Raw genomic sequence first — 16,041 nt, 5'->3', positions numbered from 1 at the left:
TTCAGCATAACAGTGTATAGAAGATCTAGCGTGTAGAGGTTATAAACTCATTTGGAATCATATCTCTGCCTCCGACGGTGCTGCTGGCAGTGTCCGTTTTTGTGTGCCATAGATCAAACTGTTCCATTTATCTGGATTTCATAGACCTTATAGCACAGATCAGACATATAAGTTATTTACAGTGCCAGACAGTATATAAGTTTCTAGTCCTCTCTACCTACTAGCGTAAGCCTTGACTGTGTGCTGTTGTTTGTTGAGTGTGTCCACTTGTTTAGTCTCTCTCTTTCAACTGTCAATGTAAAAGTAGTAAGGTCCGGAGACATTGGGAGTAAAAAAAAAAAAAAACAGGACACAAAAAGGATGCTTCCCAGTAGTCATTAACTCCCTCTATGTTTCAGGTATTGTCCCCCCAAATAGTACTTCTATTACTTTGATTCTCCTTTCATCACCTCATCCCTTATAGATATTGAAGTCCTAAGGGTGACTTTAAAGAGCTGTGTCTTTCTGCTCTTTTAGTTCGTCATCTAACATCTTTATTCACACCAATGGACTCAAGACCCTACATGTTTACTGTAGATACTCTATTATTATTTTGGTCATTCTGTGGTAGAGTCTTTTATTGTTGTCTGCCATCACCCAAAACCAAGAGCGGCTTCCACCCCTCATACCTGGCAGAGGAGCGACTAGTGATTAGTGGCAGTGAATGAATAGTTCAGAGTTGTAGGCCTTGGCCATCCCCATAAAAGTCTGATGTGTCCACTGTAACTGTGGTATTTGATTCCCTTGAGTGTGCACATTTGCACATGTTCCATGTGCTGAGACGAAAGCTTGCAGGGGTACTGCTTTCCATTTGGGGCACATTATGTGGGTCTGTTCAAGGTGGTGATTTCCTTGCAGGTTGCCAAGTGTTCTCTGTGGACAGGGCAACTTCAGATCCTTTGTTCCTTGACCACGAATACAGCTGGGTGCGACCACCATCCCTTCCTTAAAAAAAGACAGTTTCCCCTCTTCTCAACTGAAATTCACTCCATCTATTTTGCTGTGTTGTGATTGCCATCATCTAGCAGCCAATGACGCTGCAGGAAAAAGAAAGCTGTGCCTGCCCTGCAAATGTTTCTGGCATGGTCTTTTTTTTTGTCTAAAGTGAACTTAACAATCAACAAGTATATTGGAGGCACTAAAAATGTCTTCATGTGTTTTTGTCAGTATAGCCAAGGTCTGATAACAGGGTCAGTGAGAGGGAATCCCCTAAATGAGTCAGGGTAGGTACTTTACACCCATTGCAAGTATGGGGTAACTGGTGGTGGAGTTATAGTAATTTCAGTCTGTGGCACAGGCTATGTTTCCATAGAACTACAGCTAGACTTCCTACTGGCACTCTCTTAAAATATTCCATCCTGTCAGTTGATTATATTAATGTGTGGGAGATGTGTCTTATGTGTGGGTGTTTCACAGTAACACTAGGAAATGGTGATATCAACTGGGATACAGGGTGAGCATGGCTTTATGCTCTTTCCCAGTGTTTGAGGCTCCCTGCAACTAGTTATAACTGGTAGGTGGGGGAAGTTGCTATCCACTTCCCTTTGCTCAGAGTAGGGTTCCTCCTGCTTTGAGGAAATTCATATTGCCACCACTTCTTGTGTTGCTTGCTGTCCTCTATTAATTGTGGTGTTCTGTTGGTCTGACTGACCTTAGAGCATCAGCTCTGAAAGCTCATGAAACAAGAGGCCAAAGATGGAAACCCACTTCTTGATTAGATGATGTGCTGAAATGTTGAAAAAGAATACACTTTGGTTAGCTCATGCTTTTTAGCTGTGCTCTAAAAGTGGTATAAATATTGGACTTCGGGACCCAGTATTTTGTAGAGCCTTTAGACATCCGCCTGACTTTGCACACCACATGGATCACCTTTCTTCTATTCAAGTGGGAGACAAAGCATGGACTATTTGAAGACGACTTGCTGCTGTAATCGTTGGAAAGAGCAGGTGCTGAACAATCCCATAAAAGAGCAGCTGGAAATCCTCTTTAAAATTTGCCTCGATACTAGGATCAGAGTCCAAAGACGTGGAGAATATGCATGGACGACGCTTAAAAGACCAAAATCACTAGAGACCACAGTCCAACCTGCTCACAGAAGCTAAACAAAATAGCTAGTCTCAGACAAGCATTACCTGGGTATAGTTATAGCTGCTGGGGAGCTCATCCTTATTTGCAGACCGAACCTATGGTTACCACTGAATTGGACATTGAGACCCTGATGGAACCTTACACTGCACCACTGGCTACCTTCCAAGTGATCATCGTTGATTGGGTGGTGAGCTTTTGGTTGATTGTGTTTTCCAACTTTATATAACTAGAAACTCAGCTGCTAGGGTTTCAGCCCACAAAATTGGGCAGTTTTTCACCCAGTGCCAAATCATTAAACTAGCAGACCAGACATATCGCAAAGTTGGTACATTCTGTCATCTCTGTCTGGTACCCGAGTACCATTACTGGAACGTAGAAACATTCTTAGAGACCTCATAGTAGAAAGCCTGATGAGTCTTCTTGTTCAGCAAGTCAAGTAGACTGCTGCCTCATAGAATAACATTGACTACAGTGCCCATATTTTTAAAGTAATCCTGCATCTGTGACATAAACTCTGTAAACATGCTAAAGGTTGTATCTTGGCTCAGGACCCCAGGGTTACCACAGGTTATAGTGCAATGTTGCCCAGTAGAACATGTCCACTACTCATCCACTATTTACTAGCCGTCCCTGTGACAAATGTAAATGTAGTGCATTTATATAGCGCTCCGCACATCCCCGAAAGGGTCTCTCAGGCGCTGTGCACATACCGCTGTGGAACCCTTCCTGGCCTTTCCCTGTGAAATGCCCACTCCTGGGCACCCCCAAGGTGAAGCCAGGCATCCTAGCGCTTTTGGGGCCGTTGTGAAGATTAAGCAAGCTATTGCCCAGAGTTGCAGAGTGGGACCCATGATTAGAATAGGCACCGAGGCGAGAATTATCGGGTCCGGGGAAAATGAGCCCAAGACCCGCCGAGGCGGGAATTGAACCCTGGTCCGGGCCAGACCTCTGCATCATGGTCTGCCGCTCTAACCATTGAGCCACACTTATCCACGCAAGAACAATTATACGCAGCCATTATGAAAGACTGGCAGGGTATTGTTAGGGATTAATCTTGGGCAAAAGCAGTGACTCTGCCTGGTCTACATGAGAGCATAACTTTCTAACTCCTATCACCTCATGTAGAAAGCCTTAACTGCTTCACTTTGCTTGCACTGGAATATCACATGCCCAAAGGGAGTAACTCAGTTATCCAGTTGGAGCTCACCAGTTCCTTAGCTGTACAACACTCAGGATAACTGACAAAATGCACCATAAATGCTGCCTAGATAACCACTGATTGCCCTTGGAACAGGCCTCATATGCCCTAATCACCTCCCTTTTTTGTTGGCATCTTAGCCTCTATACTCGAGGAGTAATAGCAGACTAAAAGGTGGGTTGCATCATTGTAAGTTCCTTATGAGGGGGAGGATAGGGGTTTAAGAAAAAGAAACATTAAAGCGGAAAATAAAGTTTTTGGGGTTGCTTCTCTACATCTCTACTGTACAATCATATGACCACAGGTTTAAAAAAGAGTGAATGTTGTTCACTGTCTTCCTCTGCTCCTGGTTACAGGTACAAATCGTTGTGTCCAGAAACGTGGCCACACTGGGATGGACGGCCACTCGATGGAGTGGCAGTGTTAGTGAAACATTTAGGCTTCAAACCTGAGGAGTTCAAAATGGGCAGGTAAGCTACTGGCAGTAAATGTAACCTGATTACCTTGCAAGGATGTAAACCAACAGTCACCCTCAGTCAAATATAGCCCAGTGCGATTACTTTAGTAACAATTCATGTTTCTGAAAACACAAAATTATTGCTTTGACAAATGTCTACTTTCAAAAAGTAAACCTTTCTATAATTTATCAGTTGAGGCAAATAAAGATGGAGTGTGTTCATTTAGGTCACAAAATCTCAAAATTAAACATTTTTGGTATACATTTTACAGATATTATGTATTTTTTTTAGTATTTCATTAACAGTTTTTCGGAAACTTGTCATAACCTAAAATGTAATGTTGTCTTCTGTGCTTCATCTTGCTTTACTCTCACATAAGTAGCTGTAAGAAACTATGGTTTTGTAAAGTTAATTGTGTACGATTGTAAGAAAGTGGCTCTGTATATACTGCACCAAAGTAAGGTTCACTGTGCACAGAGTCCACAGTCCCCGGAGGTTTGGCAGAGGCTAAAGTTAGATATAACCTTACTCTCTAAAGTGGTAGCTTGGTCGAGCAGTAAGGCAGTATCAGAGGACAGTGTAAAGCATTTGTTGTACACACTCAGGTCAGCAAATGGTCTCACACACTCAAGAACTGAACTCTAGGCCAATTGTTTTGTATGTAAAAATATATAGTTGTTTTATTTTAGAACCACAAGTAGGTATCAAAATACTTTCTCAGAATAAAATGCTGTAGTTGTATACATTCAATAAGCAATATAATTTTAAATGCAATAGTTACAGTTGTTGCAATAGGCAACACAATTCAAACACAATTATAACATTGAGCTCAATGGGAGTTTTTAAGTAAATGCAATTTCAATTTCTTTGCGTGTGATTTTCTTACTTAGGGCTGGATCCTGGATTCAGCCCTGGTGCATTTCCTGTAAACAGTTGAAAGAAATAGTTTTTGTTACACAGGCAATTTTTAAGGAATATTTGTATGTTTCAAAAATTGACAAGAATTTCTGGCAAAAACCAGGCAATGTTATCCTATGGAGGAAAATCAAGTTATCGGTAAGTACTGTTGTAATTAATTGTCAGGGTCAGTGCTGGGCACCAAGATCCAACACTGGCATCTCTCCTGATAACAGGTGAGTAATTTCGTTTTTGTCGTTCGGCTGATTTTTAGTGAATATTTTAAAGTTTCAAAACTCGACACTTAGAAGAATTTCCAAGTGAAACCAGTCAATGTTACCCTATGTAGAAAAAGTGAGTTATCGGCTTTCAGGTAAGTACTCGACTGGCGGAGTTGAGGTTCTGGGCATAGACTCGGGGGTCTCCCAGGGTCAGGTAGGTCCAGTTGTTACACCCTCAGGGGCAGCCGGGTGCAGAGAGAGTTAGGCCCAATGTTAGCCTATGGCGGGCAGGGGGCCTTTGGTTGGTGGCTGCTCGCAGGCAGGCCACGCGGCTTTGGGAGCTGGGCTCCTGGTCACTCACACAGGACAAGTTGGTAAGTAAGATAGGATAGAGGTTGCACTTCCAGGGGCACTCGGGCGGCTGGGTGCAGGGTGCTTTTGAGCCGTCGGGCGCTCAGTGGATTTCAATGGAGAAGTTACCAGATGAGCAAAGGCTGCAAGCTCGGGGACGGAGATTCTTCAGGTGCGACCACCACTTTGAGAGGTAAGTTGGGAAGCTGTAGGTTAGGTAGGCACCCAGGAGCTGGGCACAGGGGGCCGGAGGGAGCCGGGTGCAGGTGTGTCTTTTCGCGTCGGGAAATCTTACCCTCTGCTGGTTCCGGTTGGAGGGGTCCCTGGTTCTGAGGCTGCTGGCGTTGTCAGGAGCGTCGAGGAGGGTCCTTGGGTGCTGGATTCTTGGTCACAGTCACCAGGGGGACGTCCCCATGGTCTTTGTCCACTCAGGCACAGGCCGGGCTTGGCGGGTGCAGAGTGTGCAGGAGGCGCGGTTCCTGGCTGGCACCAGGGGTTTGTTACTTGCTTTGAGCCGAACCACTGCTCGTGGGAGTCCCAGTCTTTTAGGTGAGCAAGACAGTCCGGTCCTCTGGGGCTTTCGAGGTTTCTGACCACTGGAGATGCCGGGTTTTAGCAGGAGGAGGTTCGAGGGTCGACAGGCCTGTAGGGCTGGGGCCAGGGCAGTTGGTGTCGTCCTCTTGTTAGCAGCTGCACGGCAGGTCTTTTTTCTTCTTGTTCTTCTTTCTTGTTTCGGATTTGGGATCTGAGGAAGGAAGGTTCAGGGTGCCCCAAAATACTAAATTTAGGGGCGTTACAGGTAGGTAGAGGTCAGGGACCAATGGGTCCCTGCCCTGGAGTGGGTACACCCCTATCCTGCCATTCTCCAGTGGGAGGGGGGCAGGAGCCTAGTCCTGATTGGGTAGGACTCCCCATCCTCAAGATGGCGAGAGCCCGAGTTGAGCTTCACCTCGCCTCCCCCACCTTAGGGGTGGGGTTGGCAGAGGCTGGAACTCCCCATTTGCTCACTTAGGTTTTCCCGCCGATCTTCCCGCCAGAGTGGGGGTCAGAACCGGTAGGGGCCATTTGCTGAGTACAGCAAGTGGCCTGGAGAAGCTCACAAAGGCGGCATGCCCTTGAAGCTTCCCCTGCCCATCCTGGGGGAGGAGACCTAGCACCTCGCCCAAGACATGCATTGTTGTAGACCAGCAACATGTCTGCTGGGTGGCAGCCTAGGCAGCCTCTCAGTCAGGATGCTGGTTGCTGGTTAGGTTCAGGGGGCATCTCTAAGGTGCCCTCTGTCGTGCATTTTACATTAAATCCCACACTGGCATCAGTGTGGGTTTAATGTGCTGAGAAGTTTGTTATCAAACTTCTCAGTCTTCAGTGCAGCCATCATGGTGCTGTGGAGTTCGTGATGACGACCTCCCAGCACCATATACTCTTAATGGCAGCACTGCACTTACAGTGCCCAGGAATAGACCTGGGTACTAAGGAGTACAGGGCTCATGCACCTGTACCCACACCACTGGCATAGGGCACCCAGCTAGAGGGGTGACTGAGGTATGCCAGGGCAGTGTGTTTTGTGGGCATGGCACACAGGGATGTGTGCCATGTCGACTCTGTTTTGTTCTGCACCAAGACACTCAGCCTGCAAAGTCAGTGTGTGTGTGTCAGGGTACAAGGCCTCTGAGGGTGGCACAATAAGTGCTGCAGTCCTTAGGGGCCTTCTCTGGTCACAGGGCCCTGGGTACCTAGGGTACCATTTACCAGGGGCTGACATGTGGCCAGAGATGCCAGTTGGGTTTAGGCATCATGCAGTTTTAGGGAAGGAACACAGGCCCTGGGCACCTGATTGGCTGGAGCCCAGGGCACACTCAGTAAAAGTACATCATCAATTCAGCAAAAAGTGGGGGCATACCATGCAAGAAAGATGGCACTTTCTCACAACGATTCAGTAATGTTTACAATATCCGTGGTGAAAAATATAGGTTCATTCTTACATTGAAAGGATTTTCTTAGATTTAATTTTCTCACTTTGTTGTGTTTCGAAAAATAGTATGATTTCTCTGTTGTGTATTTTTTATTCAGTTAAAAGTCCCCCAGCAAAACTGTCATAAGCTGTGCCAAGTAGTAACGATGGTACCCGACTCATTTGAGTAGTTCTAGCATCTTTTTCACTGAGCTATTTAAACTTAAGCTAGAGATAGAGCTAGATTAAAGATGATTTGCAAATTGTGGTATACAGGACTGCAGACCAAGAAATTACCAGTTGCAAAGATTATTCGAGCAAATCATCCATCACCTTTTTTTTCTCCTTAATATGATTCCATAAGTGCTAAGGGTAGGTCAGGAAGTCAGTCCTCTGCTCTCTATGCAATCAAAACCAAGCTATACCTCACTAATGATCCTAAACCTGCCAAAGCTGGTCTGAGGTTGCTTATGTTCACATCTGGAGGAGACTTTGCCTGGCAGTTCAGAGCTGGCCCAAACTTCTCTGTATAGAATGACATATTGGGCAAGCAAACAATGATGGACTGGAATGTGGCCCAGGTAACTACCAGTGACTGAGATGATTTAAGCATTCCACCCATAACCATTTTGTTTTTCTTAGTGCAATGCCCTAAGTGTTGCGAGTATGCCCAGATGTACGTTGTGGGCTCACAACACCATAGAATTCAAACTATTCCTTATTGATGAGGCGTACGTGGGCTGAACCTGGTCTGGAGTTGCAAGTGCCTCAATTCCTAAGGCGATCTGGCCTGATAGAGTTTTCCTATTGGAGCCACACCAAGGCTTATTTACATAAGACGGGTATCTGTCTTGAGTGACATAAAGGGCAAAAACAAAAGAAAGGACTGCAATGCAGCCATGAGTAATTACTAGTGGCTCACATTAATTCAAGAATTCCACCCAGGACCACTTTGCCTTCGTCAGCGTGAGACGTATTTCCATATATGGGTCCCCGGACTCACTGTGGTGTAAGAATTAAGCTATACTTCTCTGATTAGGCCTTAGTACCTCAAAACCAGTTCTGCGTTGCATTCATCTGGTCATTGTCTAGAATGGGTAAAAACAATAGACTGAAAAGTGACCCAAGTAGTTACCTAGGCCAGGTCTAATCAAAAAATGTCCACCCTCACCTATTTGTTTTTAGAAATTTATTTCCATTTCGTTTGAGGTACAGCAGGTCATCTTTTTTCAAAGGGGGTCAGTTTGCTATAAAATTAACCGTATTTGTTTGAGTAGTCAATTTGAAATGTTGTTTTTTGAAGTAACATTTCATTTCGTGCATTGTAGCAGGTTAAGCAGCAATTAAAAAATACCAATAAAAATTTTTGCATTAAAAGTATGGTATTTCAAAGTGAAAATTTTAGGCAAATACTAGATGTTCTGCAAAATCATATTACCCACCTTTTTGGAATACAACATGGCTCACCCTTATTCATGTAGACACCACACCACTGGCTCTTTAGTACAATCAGAATTGTATTGAATATGTTAGGGTTATGCTCAATGTTCTTCACAGCAAGTATCTTCACATATCTTTAATGCTATATCGGCCTGTTCGGTGCTTGAGGTCAGTGAGTCAAAACATTCTTTTCTTTCCAGAGCAACATACAAACTGACCCTACGTGTATTAGAATATTTCCTTTCTAACCGGCTCCCTTTGCTTCTTAGAAGTGAGGAAAGACCTGTGGATGTCCAGTTCGGACAGGCTTTTTGACTACTATTAACAGGACTGTCTAGCATTAGGAATTATTTATCAAAAATAGTTAGAAGTCACGCATGTTGCCTTGTTGCCGGAGGCACGGAGATGTTTGCTGAATGTCTGGGAGCCGACTGATTACAATGTGATGCAGACGCAGTGGGTGACTCTGGGCTATATGGTAGCGAAGCGTGACATTGCACAACTGTGGGGCTCCCAGAGGCCACCAACGGTCTCAGCGTGGAAGGAACACATGGACTGGTGTATGTTCAGAGAGAAAACGGTGTATGTGGCGAGAGGCAAGCCTGGGAAGTGGATTAAGGTGTGTGGGGTCCCTGGAACTCCTATCGTGGAGGTATTTGCGCCCCGCCCCAGACGCGAGAGATGCATGCTGCTCTGTCTCCCTAGCCCGCGCATTCCTCTATGCACCTGCGACATGTGCATTTGGTTTCTTCTGCCTGCCCCCCTCCCCCCTCTTTCTCCCTGGGTTTGTTTACCCCTTCGATACGGGGAGCACATGTTACTACTATTGACCTCCTCTTGCCTTGTGTGTGTGATGTTTTTCGTTTTCTTTAAAAATATGAAACCTTTCTTTGCTTGTCTATGGACTGCGGCTGGCTGAGTTGATTAGCACTCCAGTAGCTCTCTTATTGCTTCACCGATGTGGCTGTTAAGATGTGTCTATGCTTATAGTGTGCATTAGCGGCCGGCCTGTTGGTTGTAGGCCCACACTTGTATGTCTCTGAAACTGTAATAAAGGTTTTTCAAAAAAAAAAAAAGAAAAAAAAAATAGTTATTGTGAGGCATACAATAATCTGAACATCTGTCTTGTGCTACCCTCCTTAACCTGTGCAAACCAATTTCGAGCAGCCTATTGGCTGCACAAGTGCTATGTAGAAAATAGGTTTTTCAGGCAGTAGAAAGCCAGTCACTCAAATATTCTAGTCAGAATCCGTTTTCTAAAACTTAAGGAACCTTTGCAGGTAGATCAGAAAGTGTTCTGCAGGATGACCTTTTTCTATATTAACATGTAGTACATTATTCTGCCATCTAGTGGGAAAAAGTTATATTAAACCTCTTGTGATCATCACCAAAAAATAAGCAGAGTCTGTATGACCCCCAATGCCTTCAGTGTGATCACCATCTTCAAATTCTACTTTTCACCATTGTGTTATGAAACATTCTTCTGATGGGTATCATTAGTTTTAATTTACTTAGGCTTACAACGGTTAAAAAGTTGATTTAACTGTGGATCAATAATGATTCTGAGAACACAAACATCTGAAAATTGACAGCAAGCTTTTTTTGTGGTGACTATGTCAACGATTTGTGAATATGTTTAATTCAAAATCCTTATGGCGGGATAGTTAGTTTTTTTCTGCCTTTTTAAAAAGTATGTTTTAATAAGTGACAGCTTGATATTTAGGTTCTGTCTGATTTTGGAGCTGGGAACCTTTGGAGCTGAAATCTTTGGAAAATGCTTGTTTTCAAGATGGATGATTTGGATAAAGAAAGATCACATTTGGCGACAGTATCAGCAAAATCGTATTTTGTGTAAATGAAGAGGAAGTTTGTTTCCAAGGGAACTCTTTTCATACAACCCAGTGAACCGTTTGTCAACAGAATGTAAAGTTACATTGTTAACAAAGTAGCCTCAATAAAGGCAAAGAACAAGAATAGATATAACTCAAAGAATAAAAGCTAGAACCTGTGTAAAGAAAGAATGAAAGATATGAAGACTGTCAGAGGTCCGGTCGCCCTCCAGCCAGGGATAAAACAGCAAGCAAATTTTGTATTTCTAGTAAAAGATATGGATGAGAGAGAGAATTTTTATAATTGAAGCTTCAAAGGATTGGCAGTATAATTGAATTTAAAAGAGGTATATTAGAAGAATAGAGTGCAATAGAGAAGGAGGTTCTAAAAACCTCAGATGGGGTGGGCACTAAGATTTCTGAACATGGAGGGAGTGGACAAGAGGGTTAGAATTCTATAGGAGAGTATGAGAGTAGGCAAAGGGAAAAAGGTAGCTGTGGACAAGAATTACAGAGATCATTCCACATAGCTTTGAAAAAGGTGCGTTTTCAGTTCTTTGCCGAAGGTTAGGAACTATTTTGAGCACCTCAGGTAAGCTGGGAGTGAGTTTCACAGAGAAGGTGCTTCCCCAGTGAATGACTGTTTGGCGTCTTTGCAACTTCTGATTTTTTTCCCTTCAGATTTTAGTGCGTCACTGCATCTGATGCTTTTATTGCCACCTGGTATTTTTAGAGAAGCTCCACGATATTCTGAATGTTGCATAAACATGTTCTTAAAAGTAATGCAGTATTGCTTGAAGTTGATCTTGGCTTGTATCGCAAGCCAGTGCAGGTCATATAGAAAAGGCAATACGTAGTCATACTTTCTAGTGCCTGGTAGCACCCTAGCCGCAGAATAAGGAATGTCTTTCATTGGTGCCAAAGGCATGAAACGCCTGCTAGAATGGATTACCATAATCTAGCATACCAAGTACAGTGGCCTAGACTGTGGTGCAGCAGTCATTAGGGTGCAATATGGGTTTGAGCTATTTTAATGAATGAAGTGATTGCAGAGTTGGTTGTACAAACAATTTGTGAATTAATTGAAAGACTGTAATTGCTCCAAAGGTGAAGTGATTTTAATTTGTCTACCAGGACATAAAGGAAATTTGTTGGTGCTAAGCTCAGGTATCCAAACAGTTTAGAATTTTATGTCAAGGAGCTTTCTAATAAGGATCACCTCAGTTTGCTCAAATTCAACTTGAGGAAGATTGACATCTAGTTGTAAAGTTTTTTTTTCTGAATGTGGATACTTTGATTTAAGTTTTATATGAATGTTAGTGTCATCTGCATATTAAACGATTGCGCCTTCTCTAAACGCCGTTTAGCAGCTTAATGGTTACATGTACAGGTTGAACAATGTGGGTGCAAGAATAAACCCATTAGGGATCCTGACTGACATTGGCACGTTTCCTAATATGACCAACTGCTCAATTTTCCATTAAAAAGATCCTGGTCTTTACACCAATACATGATTTAAAGATATCATCCAGTATTTTAAGCATTACAGTTTCTGTGCTGCAACCTTTCCTTAAGGTGGATTTGCATGAAGCCAGCAGCTTTTTTGATCGATGTGGCTGGCTTGTAGATCAGCAATGCTTTTTCTTTTACTTTGCCCTTCTGTGGTAAGTTTGTTACGGGCCTCAAATTGGAAAGTTGATTGGGATTGTCTTTTTTAACAGAGGAGTGATTTTGACACATTGGAGGCAATCGGGGAAGGTGACATCTGTAATGACACAGTTATAATGCAATCCAAAGTTTTCAGGCTAGATAAAAATCTGTTTTGTTGATAACATCCTGAATGATGTATTCGTAGTAGAAAGCTGGCTTAATGTTTTTAAAAATAATTTTAACTAGTTCTTCGGTAATAGGGTTGAAATTGGACCAGATGTTTTTTGAATAGAGATGTAAGTGATCGTTCCTGTGAAATTTCTGATATGTTGATTGTAATTCTGATTTGTGTGGTGCTATTTGAGAAGACATTAATACACTCAGTGCACTTGTCCATTGGTTGGAAACTGCACCAGATCCAATAAGATCTCATACAACACCTCATTCTTTAATTGTGACAATTGCTTAGACATATTCAGTCAGCCCTGCTTCTACTTCAGGTCCACCCCCTGTAATAAAGAGCAACACACAAGATACCATGTAGAAAAAAATATTTAAAACCGGGCAGCTGCATAAGGGCAGTTTCCCAATTCTACTGTGTTACTGCTCATATATAGGCTTCAGTATTGGGAGGATATTGAGGACGTTTTACAACTTTGACCTGATGAACATAAAGTAGGCTTCATTTATTGTGCAGTACAGCAGATTGTCATGCTTAAAATCATCATTAGGCAGATCAGATCCAACTCATCGAAGGATATGCCATTCGCCACAGGCATAGCTTAGAGTTTCCGACTTTAGATGCAAGGCACAAAGCCCCATGATAAATATGCCTTAAAAAGGTTGAACATCTCTGTATCTCAAGTGTAAAAGGATACTGAGACTGTCAACATAATGGGTACATTATGACAAAGTGGTTCTTTTAGCCAAGGATCTAGGTCCTCAAGACAGGCAGCAATCCTTTCCACGGGGATTGCATCAACAATATTTGTTTGCTTGTAGTGATATATTTATTCTTTCTTTACTATAAAATGATCATTTTCTTTTCATCAGATATAATCTTTTGCTTTTTTTCTTGCAAACATTTGAGCTAATCCAAAACAGATTTATTTGAAACACATTTTAAATCACCCACATCCGCATGCATACCTCAATCTTCTGCATTCATCACACAAATTGCTTCATAAATCACAGGACTTAAAAGAAAAAATAATTCCTGTATACTGTTCACTGTTGGATATTGCTTCAGCTCTCATTGACAGAACAAATAATGCTTCAGAAACAATATAGAATCAATTCAGTTATGCATTAATATCTTTTCGCGTTCTTAATTCTTCTTATTTTAATACTGTTGTATCTCATTGTGGCTTAGCCAGTCTTCCTCAACACTCGTTTCAACACAAAATCCTTCCTCAATGGTGTCACATTTCTCGACCCCCTTAAACCACACAAAGCCTGCAATTACATAAAATGTTACTGAGCCACACATTCAAGTATAAGCACTAACATTAAAGTGCTGCTAATGTAGCTGCCACGAGTAGGTGATAAAACTATTATTCTATTCTCCAGATCATAACATTCTGTTTGGTAGGCATCGGAAGTACTTCCCACACCAATGGGAAATCATCTGTCTCAGGCACATGGGACTAAAGCATAAGGCAACATGAATATTGCATAGAATTTAAAAGGAAACCACAGAAATAAAGGCCAATAAAATGTGTGTAAAAGAAGATCATATACCTCCGCTATTCAGTCTCATCTACAAAAGAAATTTTCTCTACAGGAAATCAGGGAGAGTACTCCGTTTATTGCCTGATTTTAGAAAAACATGGTATCATAAGCTCTGTCTTAGACATGTGACCTAAACAGATACATAATGACAGCCTTGGAAGATGTCATTCAATTGCCAGAAGAGGACTGTTGATGTCAGTGGACCTCAAGAACGCCTGTTTTCACATGCACTTGTACCAATTACATCAGAAATGTCTTTTGTTTCTGGTAAGTGGCTAGATAACAAGTCAAAGTCTTCCATTCGAAATAAAGTCCAAGAATGCTCACAAAAGGCTTGGCAGTGATGGCACATCTAAGGCAACAAGCGGTAGAAGGGTATCAATACCTAGACACTTAGCTGTTATAGGGGAATGCCATAATACCCCAAACAGAACTATACAAATGTTGTCCCTGTTGGACTTTACAGTTAATTGCTGTATGTCATCTTAAATCATTCTGAACCGAGGCAAGCAGGGAAGTTGTCCAAATAGATACAGAAAACACCACAATGATGTATTACATAAGGAGAGTGGGCTAAAGTCTCAACCCTTGAACAATAAGGCACAAATGTTTTGTTGTTGGTCAATACAACACAATGGACAACTTATTACCTTTTTTTTGCCGGTTCAAATGAATGCCTTTGCTGGCTCCCAAGTTAGACAACTGAGGGTCACTTGTGAATGGGAATTACATCAGCCCTTTGTCGATTGCATTTTGTGGATTGGGGACAACTCTTCATAGACATATTTGCTACACACACAATCTCCAAATGTCATATATTTGCATTCAGGTTTCCACATCGTTCTAAGATGGTGATGCTCTGTCAACATCTTCATCAGGATTCTTGGCACATGCTTTCTCCTCAGTTCCACTAATATCATATGTGGTAAAAAAAAATGCAGGACAGCATACATGTCATTGATATCCCTATACGATTGTTCAAAATTGTCAACCAACAGACCGAAGCTTACAATGCAACCAAGATCAACAATAACTCAGTGGAAATCTCTTCGTTTTTCAATGGAAAAATATTGGAAATCGAAAATTGTATCCGAGAAAAAAAGGCTAAGAGCAAATGTAGCAAATGAACACAATTCTGACGGTGTATCCCCCATACCCAGTGGAGGAACAGACGGAGACCAACCTATCCAAAACCAAAAATCAAGCTGTCTGGAGTTCAAATCACTTACTGAGGAAGAGGTCCACAAGACGTTATTATCCATGAAACCAACTTCACATTTCAACGAACCTATCCCCTCCACAATGTTAAAGAAACTCAGTCACCTCTTTTCACCCATACTGAATAAGATCGTAAATTCATCGCTAAAACAAGGCATTATCCTGAATTGTCTGAATGCTGGGCAAGTGACACCCCTCCTGAAAAAAGTAGGAGCAAACTCTACAACTCTTAGCAACTTTTGTCTAGTATAGCATATTCCCTTTCTGGCCAAATTGCTAGAAAAATTTGTACACAAACAATTGAGTCAGCACATTGATCAATTTAACTTACTCAACAAATTTCAATCAGGATTTAGACCTTGGCACAACACAGAATCGGCTATTGCTCTCATAATAGATTACACTCTCAAGATGCCAGACTACAACTTCTCCTGCCTACTCATACTACTACACCGATCATCGGCATTTGACATAGTCAATCTCAACAACCTACTAAAACTGCTATAAAACAGAATGAGACTATCCGGGAAAGTGCTCTCATGGTTTGCATCCTTCCTGCAGAACCGCTCAAAGCGAACAAACTAGGAACCTCCTTCTCAGGTACCACACCAGTGAGATGCGGAGTCCCACAAGGTTCAACCATATTCCCCTAACTCTTTAACCTATACATGGAGCCACTGACGCAAATCTTCAAATAATCAAACGTTGCATACCACATGTACGAAGATGACACTCAATTATATTTAAAGATAACCTCCCAGGAAGATATCATCCAACTAAATAACACTCTGGTCATAACCCAGACTAGCTTAAAACAACCTTAAGCTGTACTCACTGGAACAGAATTCCTACTTTTATTCCCTCAGAACAGCTCTACACACATTCAAGACTGGCTCAATCACCTCGAAGCCTAAACTGCAAACTTATCAATCTTGATTTCACAAATCCCTTGGAATATACTGGACAAGAA

At 42.3% G+C, this 16,041-nt stretch overlaps 1 protein-coding gene across 5 annotated transcripts in view; it reads left to right on the top strand.

The window, feature by feature from the left end:
- MYO1C (myosin IC) overlaps positions 1-16,041 on the top strand; it is a 416,904-nt gene that overhangs the window by 366,914 nt on the left and 33,949 nt on the right. For all 5 annotated transcript variants that reach the window (XM_085649047.1, XM_085649050.1, XM_085649051.1 and 2 more), the window contains exon 20: positions 3,682-3,795. In XM_085649047.1, coding sequence (XP_085505173.1) covers positions 3,682-3,795 — 114 coding nt within the window. The remainder of the gene's footprint in view (positions 1-3,681; positions 3,796-16,041) is intronic.

Source organism: Triturus cristatus, chromosome 3_2 (genome assembly GCF_964204655.1).
Source record: "Triturus cristatus chromosome 3_2, aTriCri1.1, whole genome shotgun sequence".
In the NCBI taxonomy this organism is placed as follows: domain Eukaryota; kingdom Metazoa; phylum Chordata; class Amphibia; order Caudata; family Salamandridae; genus Triturus; species Triturus cristatus.
This window is presented reverse-complemented; position numbering and strand designations above follow the sequence as displayed.